The sequence below is a fragment of the Dendrobates tinctorius genome, unplaced genomic scaffold, assembly GCF_039654945.1.
Source record: "Dendrobates tinctorius isolate UK_male_01 unplaced genomic scaffold, ASM3965494v1 ptg000029l, whole genome shotgun sequence".
NCBI lineage: Eukaryota > Metazoa > Chordata > Amphibia > Anura > Dendrobatidae > Dendrobates > Dendrobates tinctorius.
The window spans coordinates 21,510,001-21,529,190 of record NW_027361697.1 but is presented as its reverse complement, the minus strand read 5'-3'; the positions used below and the strand labels follow the sequence as shown (position 1 = coordinate 21,529,190).

The 19,190-nt window shown below is 45.8% G+C and overlaps 1 protein-coding gene across 7 annotated transcripts in view; it reads right to left on the bottom strand.

Moving 5' to 3' along the window:
- The window catches only part of EVI5 (ecotropic viral integration site 5), a 141,866-nt gene that overhangs the window by 14,525 nt on the left and 108,151 nt on the right, over positions 1–19,190 (bottom strand). For all 7 annotated transcript variants that reach the window (XM_073571450.1, XM_073571448.1, XM_073571449.1 and 4 more), the window contains one exon: positions 2,710–2,805. In XM_073571450.1, the coding sequence (XP_073427551.1) occupies positions 2,710–2,805 (96 nt within the window). The remainder of the gene's footprint in view (positions 1–2,709; positions 2,806–19,190) is intronic.

The window sequence follows — 19,190 nt, the reverse complement described above, 5'->3', positions numbered from 1 at the left end:
AAATCACGATACCAGGACACGCTTGCTCATCACTACTGATTACTAGTGATGAGCGAGTATACTCGTTTTCCCGAGCATGCTCGAGTATTTTGGCGCGCTCGTAGATTTAGACTTCGACGTCTCAGCTGCATGATTTGCGACTTGTAGACAGGCTGAATACATGTGTGGAATGCCTGTTTGTTAGTTAGGGAATTCCCTCGGGAAAACCAGAGCAACGAGTATACTCACTCATCACTACTGATTACACAAGCCAACCGATCTTCAGATGTGCAGTGAACGACCTGATTGGCTGCCATTCTCCTGTTTACACAAGATGTTGCACGCCGAGAACTATGATTTTTTCGTGCAAACCAAAAGATCATTTAATCCGACAAACTAATATTTTAGTCTTTCATCGGGGGTTTAGACTGCAAGGTTATCGTGAAAGGAGCGCTCTTAAGGATCCTGGCTCACAATATACTTGCAGTCTAACATTTAGAAGTTAGATTAAGGAGTTCAGATGAGCGGTCACATATTGGCCTCACTATAGTGCTGTCACAACTATGTATTTGTTCCTAGTAATAACTAAGACTGAACATATAAGCCACTACCTGGTCACTCGCCTACAGTGTGCGCTCTTGGGAAACACTAGGTGAGCAGAGCAATATCAGAGCAGCACAGTGATGCCTTATTGAGCAACGCAATCAATGAGGGACGGTTACAAGAGTTATATAACATTTATGTACAAATCCACTACTTTCTAATTCAGTGCTTAACTGATATTAGGCAAGTATCCTTTTTTGCAATCTCGGTTATACCAGCACAACGCACATACTTTCTCCACAACGGTAAGCGACCACAAATCTGCACATGTGCTTTAGGCAAAACAGCACGAGTTTCACATGAACCTCAACAGGGATTGAAGCTACAGGCAACTGCATCATACAAAAATATTACTACAAAGCAGCTCTCCAGAGATTCACCAAACTGTTATTTTACATCTAGTCAGGTGGGACTGTGTACGGGAAACAAAAGCCACCGGAGACTCACATCCTAGAATTCACCTCCATTTATCTATAATAAGCTAATGGCGCTGGCGTCATTACGGCAGAGGTCACAGGAGCGAATATACAGTCCGTGTGAGCAAAGGGGACAGCCAACGGACCAATACTCTCCTCCGCTAGTCCGTCTGGGCAGTTTTCCACACAAATCTCAGGTGCACATGAGAATGATGCCTCCACACGCTGGAACAGACTAAGGCATGTAAATAGCATTCAGCACCTGCATACTATGAGGACTGGTGACATCAGTAAGGTGACCGAAGTTCATAGTTGATGAACTGTGGTCACCTTACTGACTTCACTGCAGGCGCGTTCACACGTTAAGGTCAGTGTGTTCCCGCTGGTGTGCTGAGTGGCCGCATCATATCACCGCTCAACACACCATCTGGATGTAGCAGAGCTGGGGTTCGTTGTGGGACATCATTATGGTTTATCTGCAGACGGGAGGAAAACTTTTTTTATTTTTAACTGGATTTTAATAAAAGGCTAAAATAAAGTGTTTAGTTCAAATGAAGGACCTTGCTTTGTGCAGGCTTTTTTTTTTTTTTTACTTAAACTTACAGATTTAGTAATGATGATGACTTGTAATAGACACCTCTCCATTACTAACCCCTGGGCTTGATGTCAGAAGACATAAAACAGCTGACATCAACACCAAAGCCATTACTCCACTAGCCAATGCGTCAGGGCAAGTGGGAAGTGCAGAGGTTAAGCGCCAGAATTTGTGCATCTAATAGACGCATCATTTCTGGTGAGGTTGAGGGCTGATGTTATTAGTCTGAGAAGGGGGCCAATATCGATGGCTCCTTCCCAGCCTATTAATATCAGCCTGCAGCTGTCTGCTTAACCTTTGCTGGTTAATAAAAATAGGGGTCACTCAGTATCATTTTATTGGGGATCCACCCTTGTTAATAACCTTTAAAAGCTAAGTAGATTGCTGTGAGCTGATATCAATAGCCTGGGAAGCTCCATATTTATTACCCTCTTTCCATACTATAAACAGCACACAAGTGGTCTGCTTTCCCTCAGCTAGTTAAGAAAAATAAGGGGGACCCCATGCCATTTCTTTTGTTAGCTAAAATACAAGTACAGAAAACTACACACGCAAAGCACTGATCTCACTGACATTTCTATTAATCATCTGTATCTGCACATAAGATTGTTTTAGTAGTTAGAAAATGAGCTTGAAATTACAAAAATTACTGTATGTAAAAGCTGGTCTTAAAAATGAATTACATATGGAGGACATTAGGCGAGAAAAAACCCACACACTCGCATGGCGTATAGATGCTAGGTGAGGGAAAAAAAACAGACAAACAAACAAAACCACCCGATTCGCCTGACACAAACTTCTGGCTGAGAATCTCAGCTACTTTATATATGCAGATGTGAGTATATCCATATGGTGTAAGTATTTGACATATAATTCCATCGGTGATGTATGCCAAAGGGGACTCCAACACTAAGAATTGCATGGAAAGCCAAAATGAGTGGGGGGGGGGGGGGATTTCCACTTGACTTTAGAAAATATTTTTTTGTTCTAACCTTAATTATACAATGCTGAGGAACATAATAAGTCTTATAAGATACCACAATATGTACAGCAGGGAGATGGCACCCACATGACTATATGCACAGATGAGGAGAATGAGGGTGTTTAGAAATTTACCTCTTGTTTCAATTCTTCAATTTGATCTTTTAACTCACGAATATACTGGTTGGAGTCCGAGTTGTTGAGTTGTCCTTGAATTTTCCCTTCTTCTTTCTATATAAAGAAAAAGAAAGCAAAACAGGAAAAAGATGGTTCAGCGGTCTGCCAGTCAAGCACACAGCGGCAAGTCAGCCATGCATAAACATCATGGCCACGGCACATGACCAAGTAACACTTACAAAACCAAAATAGCAATTCCTTTAAAGAGAATGTGTCATCAGAAAATATTACATATTTGATTTAAATCTCTTAAATCAGGTTTTTGGGTTGTGGTTTTTTTTTTCCAGGACTTTAACATCTCGTTGTTTCAGGAAACAACACATGTACGTTATCTACAATGGTCAGATCCAAAACGGTTTTGTATTTAAGGGAAAAATGAGTTTGCGCAAAGGTCATTGTGAAGGGAGGAAGAGCAGGGTCTTCTGTGACGTCGCTTATAGCGACTGGTGGATATTGTGTTATCAGCTGTGTTACCAGTCATTGTAATCCCACCTCTAATATGGAACCTTGCTGTAAACTCTTCCTTAAAGGACATTAAACTAAAGTCCACAAATGGCTCAAATCGCATTGGAAAATTTTTGCACAAAGTTAGTTTCTTCCAGCTTCGTCAAAATCAGCGGAGGTGGTGTGGGATGAGTGAAGCCACACCTCGTTTAATTTATGACCAATTGTGGCATTCCTTACGACAGAAATCATACTCCATTCCTTCACTGGAGTAAGATTTGCTTCTTAATGAGTCAGTAGTGTTTGACTCTAGTATGCCCTTTTATTGCTAGTCTTGGGGCCTACTAGTATACAAATGGATCCAGTGGCCAGTGTGAAAATTGTTGGATTACGAATTTAACTTCTTTAATAAAGACCGTAATATGAAAAATTACTTTCCATGCATGTGTTGCACAACTTTTTTTTCTCTTTTTTTAATCTTAAAAAGGAGGAAGACTGAGTATAGAGAGAGGTACTGCCAACATGGGTCAATCATATTCACAGAGGTTAACCGCAGTCATCCCTAACCAGATAGCCTCAACAATAGGTCTCGTAGTCTATATAGAGTCCATATAATATAATCCCTCATGACAAAATATCAATTGGTTCTGGCATCACCATTGCAAAATGCCACACTTGCTGGGATCAGACGACCATGTAAGGTAAGGTTCACATTTACGGTTGAGTACGCAGCGCATCGTCCGCAACCGCATGCAAGCGTTTGCGGATGATTGGCAAGTGCTATTTTCCCGGCCAATTTTTGAATTTACACAAGCCACGCCCAACGGGCGTCTTATGTAAATTTTGGCGTATGCAAAAGCAAAGCGTACGCATGTGCTTGCGTACGCATGTATTCCCATAGACTAATGCGTTTAGATGCATTACTTCCGCAAGCGTTCGCATGCGTTTGGAGGCAGCAATGTGCCGCCTCCAAAACTGCAAGATGTTGCGTTAGCCGCACCCCGCCTCACACCCCGAAACGACGCATGCGTAAGAAAACGTGGTCGAACGCATACAAACACATGTACCTGCATCCACAACGTTAAAGATAGGAAAACACAACGCATGCGGATGTAGGCGTCAGAAACGCTGTGGACACAACCGCAAATGTGAACCCAACCTAACGTGTGTGGGCGCTTCCGAACAATCCCGATCCCATGTCCGTGCCCAATCGCGCTGTTCTCTTAGGTGATAAACCTCCATCATTGCAGCTTACTTCTCTTTCCCCATTAAAATACTTACATGCTCGGCTAAACTGAATGTGCACGCTTATAAGGTGGTCAGGAGCGATAACTGATCGCCCAACAAGTATTCAGCAGTGATCTAAGGTATATTGGCGACTTATATAATCAGCAGAGATGGAAAATTTATAAGGAGGAACTTAAGAAAATAAAACAGAACTGATGGGAATATTAGAAATACAAATTAGGAAATGGTCCTCATGTAATTCTCTAATAAACAAATGATTACCAAAAACTACTCCACCCTTTTAGATTAAGAATTCAACTTTTCTTTTTACAAGTCAATTTTGTAGCTGTGGAATTATATTTCTGAAGTACGATAAAGACTCCATAAGATCACTTTGCTCTCACACGTGAGTTATCAGTAGAGACAGACATTTGTGGCCCATCAGTCTTATAGTCATTTCCAAATATTTTCATGAGAAAGTAAAGCCAGCCACAAGTCTTTTCCACATATGAGGTTTATCAGTTAACAGACTTCCTCCATAGGCAGGTGCAAGACACAAGGCGAGAGAATTTGGCAGGTAGGGCAGCTCCTGAAGAGCGATGCCCGCATTACACTTCTGGAGTAGGTTACCCATCTGCAGTCAGAGAGGGGATGGCGACAAGTAACCGCACCACAATGGCATGAGAGAGTAAGGGGCTGTGCTTTTCTCACAAGGTGGATGATGGGGTGAGATCTTGAACTTTAAAATATATCATGGGGAGAGAAGTAGTAGATAAAAATAAAATAAATCAGGGCCAACCAGGAGTTTGATGATTAAAATGACCATTTTAACTTGTCAATTGACAGCCACCACATTTATGCCAAGACTCAATATTTACAGTGTTGACTTTAAAGGGAACCGGTCACCCCCCTGGGCGTTTTTAACTAAAAGAGCCACCTTCAGCAACACTAAGGCTGCATTCTGTGAAGGTGGCTCTTCCGTTTCTGATCCCCAGTAACGCCAAAACATTAACTTTTATAAATAGGTCCTCATACCTGTAATGAGTCCCATAGGTATGGAGTCCCCCCCTGAAGCAGCCGCCTCCCCGACGTCAATCATGTCTCTGTAGCATCTGGGCATTGCCCTCCCTTAGCCGTCCATCATGCCCCTGTGTACTGCCGTTTGTGCCCCGCCTCCCATAGCCGTTCATCATGCCCCTGCTCTGCTGTCTGTGCCCCGCCTCCCATAGCCGTCCATCATGCCCCTATTTAGATCCCATTCTACTATATTCATGGCCATGTTCTTAGGCAAAATTATAAGTGGGAGCCCACTGCCTTGTATGAAAAGCAACTAGACATCAATGGTCTCAAGCTGCTATACTGTTAGCAGTACACAGGACTCATGGTAGAACTCACTTTTTCATCGGACAACCATTTCTCCAGCTGTCTCAAACAGTTTAAAGAAGGCGTCATCAGAAAATAAAATAACTACCTCTCTCTTCTGCAGTCCAATCTGTGAGAAGTGGCTTGTTTACAGCCCTTAACATAAAGCCAGCCTCAAAGTCATTGCGTCACATTGTGCACGCAGATGCCCGCACACCTGCTTGCTGCCATTCCTGAGCAAGCTCTGCACTGGTGTTAAAACAATGCACTAACTGAATCCTCTTCTGTATGAGTCGGTCCTGGTACTATCTGGATTTTCTTGGCCACACTGAAGTCTTCTTTACAGAAATTAAATATATCTTTGAAGTTCTTGGAAAGTCAATAAATGGATGATTTAGATGCAATCTTACAAGACCTGTAAAATGCGTTTGATGCAAAGCAATAATCAGAGCATGTTTCCTTGGAGGTAACCATAGATAACAGAAAACGACAATGATTTCAAGCACCAGACACCTCTCAAAGCTACCAGTGATCTTCTATAATTTAAAATCAGCATGACAGAGTGACATCAGCTGCCTATTCCTCGTTAACACTTTCTCCCGAGCTAGAGAGATGATCATTGAAACGTAAAGAAGTTTATTTTGTGGCAGAGTTGAAATGGTGTGTTTGCAATTAAGTTAATTTAGATGGCAAGGAATTGCTTAACTTTATTTTGCAAATCATCTAATCACTCTTCTTAATCTAGAGTTAATGTAAATTGCCACTATAACAACTGAAGCAGCAAACTTTGCGAAAACCCAGAATATTTGTCAGTCAAAATTTTGGGCGGGGCAGATTTACTACACTACTACATGTGCCAGAATTCTGAATTAGTTTGTGCCAAGAAACGGTGTAACAAGCCTGGCTTGTTGGACATGCTTGGGCAAGGAGAAGTGGCTTTTCGTTAAGGGGATGGGGAATTAGGGAGTGGTCTAAACTGAGATTCCAAGTGCCAAAATTGTTCCAAAAAAGTAACCGCAGGACGAGACCCCAGAAGGGGGTTGGAGGAAGGAGGGCATGACACTGGCAGGGAGGAAGTGACGGGGAAGAGAAAGGGGAAAAGGAAGGGGGAAGTGACAATGACAGAGGAGGGGTCAGGGACAACAAAAGGACGCAGGGAAGGCAGGACCCTTTCTCTTTGACCAGGACGCTGGACAGAAATGACATCACCATCACCCTCCTACGCTTCCTACACCACCAGACCTCCCCCCCTACTCTTACCGCGATGGATGTGGTCTCCAGGCAGCTGCCAGGTCTCATCCTCCAGGATGGCTGGATAGGATTTTGGAAGGTATCCTGGGGGGGTGACTGCGGCGCGTGCAGCCAGGGCCAGAGGGGAAAGGCGGAGATCAGGCCCAGGGTCCCAGGGTACGCGCATGGCGGGAGTCCAGAAGAGGAGATCAGAGGGGTCCCCCAGAGGCAGCGATGAGTCGCAGGGTCGGGGCACGTCAAGCACACACCGGCCGAGGCGGCGTGCTCCGCTAATAGATCCGCACCGCATCAGCGCAGGCCGGCAGGAGGGGGTAGGGGAGAGTGCCAGGCAGGGGGGGCGCAGCAGGAGCAGCAGGGACAGGGGGCTGGGGGGTTGCCGCCGGCAGTCGTGCTGGGTCCCGCTGCCCGATCCAACGGAGAACGGAGCAGCGGCCCCACAGCAGTGCTGGGAAGCAGCGCGGCATGGGCGCCACCATCTTGCTTCCGGGGTCCTTCACAAAGGACCCCAGGAAACAGGCTTTCTTGCCTGTAGGAGTAAGGGAAAATGAAGGGAAGGCCAGGGATGTGCCGGGGGGGCTGGAGAGAGAGGGAACCAGGAGGACAACCCGCAGGACCAGGCCCCCAAGAAAGGTTGTCCCTGGAAATGCCGGTGAGGACACAGCTTCGAAGGGACAGGAGCCCCTCTAGTGATCCGGAGGCACGTAGTGCAAGGAGGCGCCGCCCCAGGACAGATAGTGCCCCCATAGATTCAAGGCCCACCTTAGCTTGGCAGGGGGAAGGGGCCACGTCACCCAGGAGGACAGCATGCTGCGAGGCGGCAGGAGGGTGCTGCCGCAGGAATAATCGGCCATCGAACGGCGCCCATGGCAAGGACCACCAGCCCCCTTGACCCTGGACGAAGAAGACGACGACGACTATGAGGGGAATTCCAGGACTTCAGCGGCCGGAGTGATGACGACTCCCATGCGGCCTGGTAATTATGACTGTTTTGTTAGTCTTCCCAGGCAGGCCCATTGCAGGGGGGAGCGGGAGGTCAGGGACCACACGGAGATAGTGTAGTTTGCAACACAGGGTCCACGAGGGTTACCGCCAATGAAATTAAGGCGCTGTTAACAAGTTTGAGAGACAGGATGGACCGCTTAGAGGGGCAGGGGGCCACCACACATCCCAGCTTGGACGAGTCCCTACACTTCCCCAGGGGCCATGGGCAGCAGGGAAGGGTTATTAAGCGGGTCGGAAATAGCATCAGTGGGGGATGACGAGAACCATCAGTTGGATGACAGGGTGCTGGGCGAGGTGTACATTTGTTTTTCGGGTCCGCTAGGTGCCCACCTAAAAAGGTAAAAGAAAAAATCTGGAAGGGCGAGTACGTGGACATATTTTCATTGCTAATGCTGGATAGGGTAACCACTGAAAAGGCAGGAAAGGAAGGAGGTAAAAAGGAGGAAGATTGGCAGAGTCAATCGGTACCACAAACATTTTCAAAATGGTCCAGAGGCTTTCGAATCCTAGCCAGTACCATTGGGGAAAAAGCACCGGAAAACTGCTCTCAGCTATTCTGTTATATGGACTCCATTGCGGAAGCTTACGGGGCATATGGAGGGCAGGCGTGGTTATGGTATGACGAGCAGCGTGGACCAAAAGGATATTGGCCTCTGGCTTAATATTATGGCCATGAACAACAGAAGCGGGAATTCCTTTCACGGGTGGGCCAGGAATGCCGGCCAAGCAGGATACACCTCAGGGGGTGAGATGTCAGGAAATGGTCAGAGCCGGGGCAGGTCGCAGAGACACGGGCTGTGTTGGCAATTTAACGAAGGACAATGTAAATTTGGCACAGGCTGCAAATTCAGGCACCTGTGCGCTTCTTGTAATACAGGGTCACACGGAGTCAACAGGTACCCAAGGAAGTACGGGGGTAGGACGGGAGGAGCTAGCTATGGTCAGGGGGCAAACTCCAGTCAGGTTGCACGAGATGCTCCCATACCTACTGTAAATAGATACCCTGATGGACAAAAAGCGGAATTGTTGACCAAGGGCTTCAGAGACAGGTTTATCATCCCCTCCCCGACGTTCCAGACGCCGCGGAAATTAAAAAATCTAAGTTCAGCCTATCAGCACCAAGGGGTTGTGAAAGAGAAACTAGGAAAAGAGGTGCTGATGGGCCGAATGGCGGGACCTTTTAAATTCCAACCCATCCCAGACTTGGTGGTTTCTCCCTTGGGCATTGTCCCAAAGAAGGAACCAAATAAGTATGGTCTGATCCATCATTTGTCCTACCCTCGCGGCAAGTGCGTTAATCACGGCATCAATTCCGGACCTATGTACTGTACAATACGCATTGTTCGACGAGGCGGTGAAGTAGGTAAAAGAATGTGGCAAAGGGGCGATGATGGCAAAAACTGATGTGGAATCGGCCTTTCTGTTGCTCCCGGTACATCCAGATAGTCAACATCTACTCGGGAGGGGGAGTATTTTGTAGACAGGTGCCTACCCATGGAATGCTCCTTGTTGTGCTCCCTGTTTGGGGCTTTTAGTACATTTTTGGAATGGGTGGCAAAATACATAACGGGGCTGGGCTCGTTGTTTCATTACCTAGATGATTTTCGGTGCGTAGGCCCCGCGCAATCGTAAGTGTGCAATACCATCATAAAAAGCTTGGAGTTGATCGCAAGGGAGTTCGGGGTGCCGCTAGCTCCCGAAAAAACGGTCAGGCCAACGATGTGCATCTCCTTTTGAGGGATCGTGATCGATACAATTCGTTAGGAGTGTCGGATTCCGGAAGAGAAGGTAGAGGCCCTGAAGGCAGAGATAGGCAGGGCATTGAAGGTTAAAAAACTGAGGCTGTGGGAGGTTCAGTCGTTGCTGGGGAGCTTGAACTTCACATGCCGGGTAATGCCCATGGGCAGAGTTTTCTCTAGGAACCTAGCAATGGAAACTGTGGGTGTGAAGTCGCCCCATCAATAAGATTATCGGCAGACAATAAGGCAGACCTGGTTGTATGGCAGACATTCCTAGAGAAGTATAACGGGCGATCCTTGATGATGGAAGGGGTATGCTGTCATTCTGACATTGACCTATACACGGACGCAGCAGGCAGCTACGGTTTTGGGGCATACTTCCAGGGACAATGGTGTGCAGCCAGGTGGCCAGAGGATTGAGTGCCGTCTGAGTTGGTAAAAAACATTGCCCTACTGGAGATTTTTCCTATCTTAGTCGCAGCTACACTATGGGAGGAGGGTCTAAGAAACATAAAAGTGCGGTTCAAATGCGACATGGGAGTGATAATGGCCGTAAACAACATCACCGCCTTCTCCCCACCAGTTATTATGGTGGTGCGTCAGCTAGTGTTACAATGTTTGTCGATTAATGCTCATTTTACAGCTTCTCATGTCCATGGCAAATGTAACTCAGTAGCTGATGCACTTTCTCGTTTCCAGTGGGAGCGGTTTCAGGCCTTGGCCCCGGAAGAAAGAGGGCTTACCCCGCCCTCCCGGACTTTCGAGTGTGGCATCAGGGTGGCCGAGCCGCTGATCAGGTCATCCATAGGAAGTAGCACATGGGCAGCATATCAATGGGCATGGGGATTAAGGGAAGGGTGGGTGGGACAAGGGAGGGAACACCTTATGGAGGAAGAGCATATAGGAGTTCTATTGATGAGAGTGAGGCAGGAGGAGGGCAAGTGGTCGACTGCCAATCTGAATCAGTTAATGGCAGGGTTAGCTTTTGGGTTCAAATAGAGGAACAGAACAGACTTAAAGAATTTTTTGGTGGTACAGGCCTTAAAAGGGTTTTCAAAGAGGAAAATTCCAGAAGGATAGCAGGTGGCCAGTGTCTTTCGGCTTATTGGAGAACCTAGGCAATCAGTTAGAGGCGGTTGGAAGGTCACGTTTCGAGATTGGCTCTCTCATTGGCGTTCTTCGGGGCAATGAGAATAGGGGAATTAGTTTCGCCAGGCAAAACCAAACCGGGAGGCATGTCAGCGGAGGACATCATGGTTACTAAAGGGGGTTAGAATTGTGGATTAGAAAACCGAAGACAGACCAGATGGGTAAGGGAAAGAGGGTGCTAATAGGCAAAGCAGGAGATGCTGTTATGTGTCCTGCGAAGTGTTTTAAGGAATTCATAGCCACCAGGCCACGACAAGCTGGACCGTTATTGTGTCAAGAAGACGGGTCTTTTCTATCTAGGTTCCAGTTCCTTAAGGTGTTTCAAACGTGCCTGGTGAAGGCTGGCGTGGACCCCGCCAATTACGCAGGCCACTCTTTCTGCATTGGGGCTGCATCCGAGGCAGCGGAGGGAGGGCTCAGCCCAGACGTAATAAGGAGGATTGGTCGATGGGAGTCGCATTGGTAGAGAGCCCACGTGCGACCCAGTGGACATGAGTGAAGCACCCACAGGCGAGAAGGGACATCTCACTAATTTCTTCTGATTCTGTTACAGGACAAGTCCCAATTGTGAACTGGATACTAGGACATCCCTATGTTTTTTGGGGAGCACGGCAGGCTGACAGAAGGACGGACGGGTAGTGGGTAGTCCGAAGCAGGGGCGCGGCGATATGCCATGCGGGGTTAGACTCCATAAAGGAAGACTACTGGTTGGCGAACGGGGTACACCTGAATGCAAGAAGGACGGAATTGTGGATGGGAGGGCTACGGGAAGGGATACGGAAGGCCACAGCAGTAATGGTTGGTGGGGTCTCGAGCACTTGAAAGGGTCAAGTTGCTCTCGGTGTGGTGTTGGTGGGCCCTCAAAGCTGGTAAATAAAATGAGAAAATAGGGGATTCTGGCATTGCGGGGATCCCCCTTATTGGATGGTTATGTGTTGGTGGTCTGGTGAGAAGTGGGTGATGTCCGACGAGGAAGTCAGGGTCACATTACAGGGGCACCCCTGTAGTCGGGTGCATAGCAAAGATAGGTGGGTACCCGATGACTTTAGTCGGGTACAGGTTAACGGTGGAGGCAACCTCTTCCCTCGATTCATGGTGCTTCCGAGCAGGAAAAGACACGGTTGGAAGTAAGGCTGGGAGGGAAGAGGCAATGCCAATGGTGGCTAAATCATTAGACCAGGACAGTGATAGCTTCGAGGGGGGCCCACCAAGAGTCTTTAATTATTAATAAAAGTTGGCTGCTATGACCATCATTATCCAAAATTGAACGTGTGGTGTATTCTTTGTTTAGAAATAGTCAAGGGGGGGGGGGGCTGTGAGTGGGGTGACAGTCAAGGGAACACGACCTTTTCAGAGTCATGCAACAAAATTTTCCAGAACTTGGTGTACCAACGCAAGCCAACTAATATGCAGTCTGAAGAGAACTCAAATTTATTGACCACACTTTGATAAATCTGGCACATTTTAAAAGAGTTTGAAAAAGTTAGACTGCTTTACTAAATGAGTCAAAACATCTCCCCATTTTATATAGGATATGATTTCTTTCCGATTGGGGACCGAAAACCCTCTCTGCAGACTTCAGTACCCCAATGCAGAGCGACGAGCAGCCAGCAGGTCACAATCGCACAAGTAATATGAATCTACTTTTAACATTCTATGACCATAAGCAGAAGCCTCATAGCTGGAACAAATGGCATAATCCAATCAGATAAACAAGTGCAATTCTGTTGAAAAGTGAAGAAATTGCAGAAGGAATTAGGTAACTCTGCAAAAACAGTCATCTCGAGCAGATTGTGGTGACAGGCTGGCAATTGCGAAGTTAAAGCGCTAAAAAGATTTCTTAAGAAGCAAAGGTTTTAAAATTGGCATCCTGTGCGTTTTCTTCATCTGGCAACACATGAAAGCAATCAAAGCTCCCTATACGCAGAGGTTTCTTAAAAGGAAATACAGGTGTCTGGGGTCTTTAGGGGGCTGCAGCCACAATGTGATCATTTCAGAAGGAAAAGGAGAAAAAAAAACAAAAAACCAACACATGCAATTCCTAGAACAGGTGTCTACATGAACGTGCGGTTCGAACGCGAGCAGCTCAGCCATACTGCTTGTTTCACTTACACAAGAGTCAGATTGTCATTTTTAGACTCGCTCTAACATTTTGATCGATGTACAAGACACCATCGAAAGTAATCTGACAACCTGTATGGTGCAGGCTCAGTAATGCAGACTACCGAGAGTCCCAAGAATACAGATTTATTCAACGAGGTCGTCCACTACTTTCATATCGAAGATCTATCTTTAGGATTGCAAATAATGGGACACGTTACTATGAATGAGCTGGCGCCCGAGTTGGGTTCCAATCTGTAAATCTACAAAAAAAAAACAAAAAAAAAACCTCAGCATTGAAGTATGCAGTAAAAGGGAGGCATTTATGCAGGGATTCCCTGTTTGTTAGGCAATCCCTGCATGTGTTGCTGCTGGACTTGAACATATTTTTCGAGCACGCTGAAGACGATCGTTTAGCACCCGAGCATGCTCAGATAACGCCTTATCCGAGCACATTCACTCATCACTAGTTATCAATACTGAAATAGTGGACAACCCTTTGCTGTATGCCCCCCACTTGTCGGAGCAAAGCTGCTTTTTTTCCCCACATTCACCTACAATAAAAATTGCAACAGTCATATTTCAAATAAGCTCCAACCTATGTGAAAATATAAAAAAAATGGGTTATCTGGCGATGATATCCATGGCTAACAGAGGAATAGAAAACCTTTTTTGGTCAGATGTCCAAACTGAAATAAAACATACCAAGGTCCAATAAAAAAAAAAAAAAAAAAAAATCAATAATCATACCTTCTGGGCGTTCCGTAGTTTACCGTAGTGGCAAAGAAAATGCAATGTGGATTAAGCCCTAAAGCATGGAAAAGCGGATTTATGACCAGTTAAAACGTCAACTGTGATTTGGTCGTTATTCCACCCACAAGGTGGTTCAGAGGAAAAGTGATGAAGGTTACAAGGTTGCCGTTGGAAGGAGCTCACTGACTGATTCACTGTTAACTCACTCTGCAGCCAGTTTATCCCGTGATACAGATATGCAACAGGAGCCAAATGGTTGAATAATTTTAAAGAAACCAAATTGCGATTTTTTTTTTCCCCCGCAAAAAAATCCAAGCATTTAAATAAATATCTGCAAAAGGTGCGCATATCCTACACGTGAATGGCCTGATCTGAAAACCATGCATTGCCAGTGTCATAAGCGTTTCTAGACATAAGATGCCTTTTTTTTTCTCCATACAGCCCTACAAAATCTGCTAGGGGAGTTTATACACCGTTCTGAACCCTGGCTAGTGCAATTAGTAATTCACAAACTAGTAACAAGAGTAGCGACCACACCATTACCTCTCGCTTTATGTGTGTCTCTATATTGCTCTGCGGTTTTCGGAGATGGAGACCAGATTTTCAGCAAAAAAAAAAAAAAAAATGTGACAAAAAAAAGTGTATAGAGCATGTGGTGAGGTGTCCTTTCGGTGACACTGTGGTGACTCATTTTTAAGCGCAAAAAAAATAAGTTAACAGTGCACTTAGTTGATTTAGAAAAAGATGAAGAGAGAAAAAAAAAAAAAAAAAGCTAAAAAGGGTTTCCTGTAATGCGGGGGATGGAAAATAAACCTCGAGCTTTGGGTCTATAAGTGATCGCTACAGAACCAATCCAGGCACTGATTTGGGTAAACCCGTAATTCAGGCTCTAGGTCAGCGCAGCAATTACCGAGTCACATTTCTTAAAACGTGCGCCCCATTAAGTATTTGTGGGCAGAGCGATGGGTATTTCTAAAACCAAAGCGTAAAAACACAAGTGGAAATCACATGGGTCTAGCTGCCATTGCTGCCTCTGTTTCCATACCGCACGCACACAAATGTTCTCGCTTCTCCACCAGTACAAGAAATGCAATTTACAGCAAAATGTAACACAATCACAGCAGAAACGTCTGGGTCGGTGATGACTGTCACGACCGCTGGGAGTTTCAAAGTTACTAGTTTCAGCTTCGTGCATAGGCAGCAACACAGAATATTTATCACAATTATCCTAAAATTCAACTGTGCTAATGCACACGCTAAAATAATAAAAAAATAAAAAAGGAGTTACCCCGTGATTGCTGTAGGACCTGCATCTGTCAATCAAAATTAGGGGGGGGCGCCACATGCTGCCCGCAATAGCAAGGTGGAGATGCATGCACGGCCTTCTCCATTCATTTGCATGGGGTATCCGGAAAAGTGCCAAGTGCGGCCACTGGAAGGTAAGGTATGTGACATAAGGTACCAGCTGTGCCCCTGTTGTGGGGACATACTGGGTGCACTTCAGGGGCGTCACAGACCTGATATGGTCCGGGGGATTCAGGACACCGGGTCGTTGGGGCTGGAGAAAAACATTTGCGGTATCAGACCCTTGGCGACATCGCTGACTTCTATAGAATTGTGCACAGACGTAATAAAGGGAAGCGAGGGTCAGCGATGAATGTTACAGAACTGGTGCGAGGCTTTATATAGTAAATCAGATAAATCTCCATGGTTTGTAATCCTTTGTAAACCAAAGTAAGGCTGTTCAGGGCAATAAGAGAGTGTGCACAATAATCTGCTGCAGCGTGTGATCCTGGAAGTCAATCAGCCCCCAGACTCAGGTCTGCTCATTACAGTCACTTTCCGAAGGGGATTTACCACAAATGAAGTTTAGGTTATAAAAAAAAAAAAAAAAAAAGATAAACTAAGCCAAACTCGCCCTCCACCAAGGCTCCCGATCTTTCCTGTAGTCATGATGTCACCGCTGCAGCCTGTCATCACATGACAGCTGCAGCCAAATCTTGGCTCAGGACTGATGCGGATGCAGGAGGCACAAGACCACTTTAAGAGGAAACGTGTAATCAGAAAACGACCTATTGTCTCTATCAGGCTTTCATGTTCAATATACTAAAAGTTATTGATTTTTTTTCCTTTTAAAAAGCCATTGTACGGAAAAAAAAATCCTGACGTTGGTCTTGACAATAGGCTGACATTTCCTGCTCTGTAACCATCACTTCTCTCATCATCGCATACAGGATTATAATTAAAATCAATGCCTATATTATAAAACTGAAGGCAGAAAACACAAGCTCCACCATAACCAAGAATTGTTACAGCTTTACTCCTCCCTCTCCCTGTAGAATAGTCTCTGCACGGGTCATGGAGCCTGGCGCCTCCAACCCAGAGCCCGGACACCCCCCCCTCCAACCCAGAAAAAAACCCTCACTCACCTTCCCCAGGTCCAGTGCCAAGACTCCGCTGCGGCTCCTAGCATTTGCTATTGGCTGTAGCTGACAAGACAGCAGTGCGGCAGCAAATCAGTGAGCTCAGCGGCCAGGAGCAGGGTGAGCCGTCTACACGGGCCGAGCCGCAGAAGTCACTGACTGGCTGCTGTACTGTCGACATAATGTCAGCGCTGCAGCCAATACCAGACTCAATGCTGGACCTGGGGACGGTGAGTAAAGCATTTATTCATAAAGAGAAAAGTGTGCCTAGGGAGCAGGAAGTTTTGGAAAGGGAAAACATTATGTGCACAGAGAATATTTGAGCCATGTCAGTAGTGAAGAAACTAGCGAGTGTTAATTGCCAGGGTTAGAAGAGATGGTACAAGAGATCAGAGTTTAGAATTGCGTGATCGAAATACACCCTCCATAGCGCACACTTAGGATAAGGGAGGAGAAGTGAAGGAAGTGTTTCCTATTGCATCTAAACTTGAAATCACTTATAAGTTCTACTGAAATTAAAGTTTGTTCTTCCTCCAAATTAAAAAAAAAAAAAAAAAAATAGGGCATTTCTGAAGTAGACCGAGGCGTAGGAGGTACAGGACAAAATGTCACACGCAGCGATGCGTGCTGGCCAGCGGGAGACCAATGATGAAAAAAAATGTCCTGGACATTAGAGCACGATCAGCGATGCCAGGCGGCGGGGGGGGGGCGGTCGCTGATCGCTGTCACACACAGCGAGATAGCTGGCGAGATCGCTGTTGCGTCACTAACCCTGTGACCCAGGAGCGATCTCGCTAGTGATCTTGCTGTGTGTGACGGGGGCTTAATATGAAAAATCTTTTAAAGATGAGGACGGAAGTTACTTTAGATACTGAAACATTAGTGCGTTTTCACTCTAATGTTCACCCCTTCATTTTCAGGCCAAGTGTCGACCATAACCTGTCCTTGTGATACAGGGATAGTCACTTACCCCAATAACCACTATGTAACACCCTCCCTGGTGGAGTGACATAAGTGGATAGCATGATCAACCTGGCAGCCACCATCCAGAAAGGCGGTAACACCTAGAACATTCAAGTTTATGGGGAATTCTGGAAGGAGACATCGCCTGCAGCGTTTCAGAGAAAAACAAACATTAAAAGCCATTGGGGTCCGAGCTGCATGAGAAACTAGTTTGACCGGCGAGTCCTCAGGGGCTTCTCCCTATACACACAAGCAGGAAGAGACCTGTCCCTCAAATGGAGCAGTCGAGGAGAAGCTGACGATGACCCTCCTGTGTGACTAGTTCCTGGTATCCTTAAAAACTTTTCTATTTTTCCTGGAACGCCGCAGAGTTTCAGAGGGAAACCTACGGGTCTAAAGTCATACAGCCAGTGTCTGATCTCCTGCCCATGGATTAGTCAGCAAGAATGTGCTGTCAGGTTCCATTTAAAGAGTTGTTATATTTTTTACTTTTTTCAGGACTTTTGATTGGGGAAGGTTCACATTCTGAGACCCCCAACTGATTGTGAAAAAGACCTCCAAGAAGTGAGCAACTAGGGAGGCCGGAGCGCACAGAGTGGATTCAATCGAAGGTCATAGTATCCGTACTCCGCTCTGTGCGCTCCGGCCTCCTGAGCTGCGCACTTCTCAAAAGGTCTTTGCTGCCGACATTAGTGGACACCGGGGGAAAATTGAGAAGTACAGGAGAGATCATACAAGTTTCTCAAGAAGTTGCTTGAAACCGTAAATCATTTTGGTTTACTCGCAGTACGATGTAACATGCAAGACAAACCGTAGAGGCAGGATCTAAAGCCATACACAAGTATCCAGCAAGGATCACAAAGTCATGTCTGATACTACAAAATGTCATGTGGTTAAGCGCAAATACCTGAGAATAGAATAGCGGTCAAATTTAAAAAAAAAACAAAAAAAAAACACCTTACTCTGACCATATGGAGTGTTCGCAGACACAACACATGGGAAAGGAAGTGATTGTACTATATATATATTGCACAGAGATTTGCAGGCACATGACATTGGGGAAGATTTATCAAATTCTTAGATCACGCGAACTTAGAGTAGTAAGATTTATCTGATCAAAGCAGTTCAGGATATTTGATAAATCTGGCCTATTTTAAGACTGTCGCCCAAATTCACATTACTTATTAGTTGGCTTACTTTGTGCCCGAAAGGTGCGACACATTCTACCGCGTCATCTGCTAGGTCACATACTTTTATGACAAGTCATGTACCTTTTGAAAGAAGTTCCAAGGCCCAGAAAGTGTTTACAGCACATAACAGACTGGAAAACAAATTTATAGGACCCTGGTCCAGAGGTCACGTTAGTGCACGGTGGCTCAGTGGTTAGCACAGTTGCTTAGCAGCACAGTGGTCCTGGGTTTACATCCCACCAAGGACAACATCTGCAAGGAGTTTGTATGTTCTCGCCATATTTGCGTGGGTTTCCAGGAGGACAGCGATAATGTCTGTAAAGTGCTAGGGAATATGACCGGGCCGCTGAATCAGAATCCTGTGTTTCAACTTGTGCTTCTCTAATAAATATGGTGCAAGTCATGAAAGAGTTTTTGGCACAAATTATTCCCCAATTCTGACGCATTTACCCTTATAAATCCCACCCATTGTGTAGGTACCATGCAGCACTATCTGGCTCAGCTGCTACATAAAGTAAAGCAGACGCAAGTACGAACCAACCTTCAAGCTGCCGACAAACCTTAGAAGCACAGAGCTCCAACAAGTGCCGAAGCATCTATAAACTGGCGGTCAGAGGAGGTGCCGAACGTCAGAGTCACATGTATCCAATACGGACGGCATGTGTTAGGGATAAGCCATCAATTTTAAAAAAGCAGAACGACCCCTTTACACATTTCAATCTTTAGTTTTGCTTTTTTCCCATAAGGAACTGAAGTTTGTTAGGTTTCTCCAAAGTTTACCGAAAAGAGAAAAATTGCTCTTCTTACTTGACCCAACCCAACATTTACTCATCAGG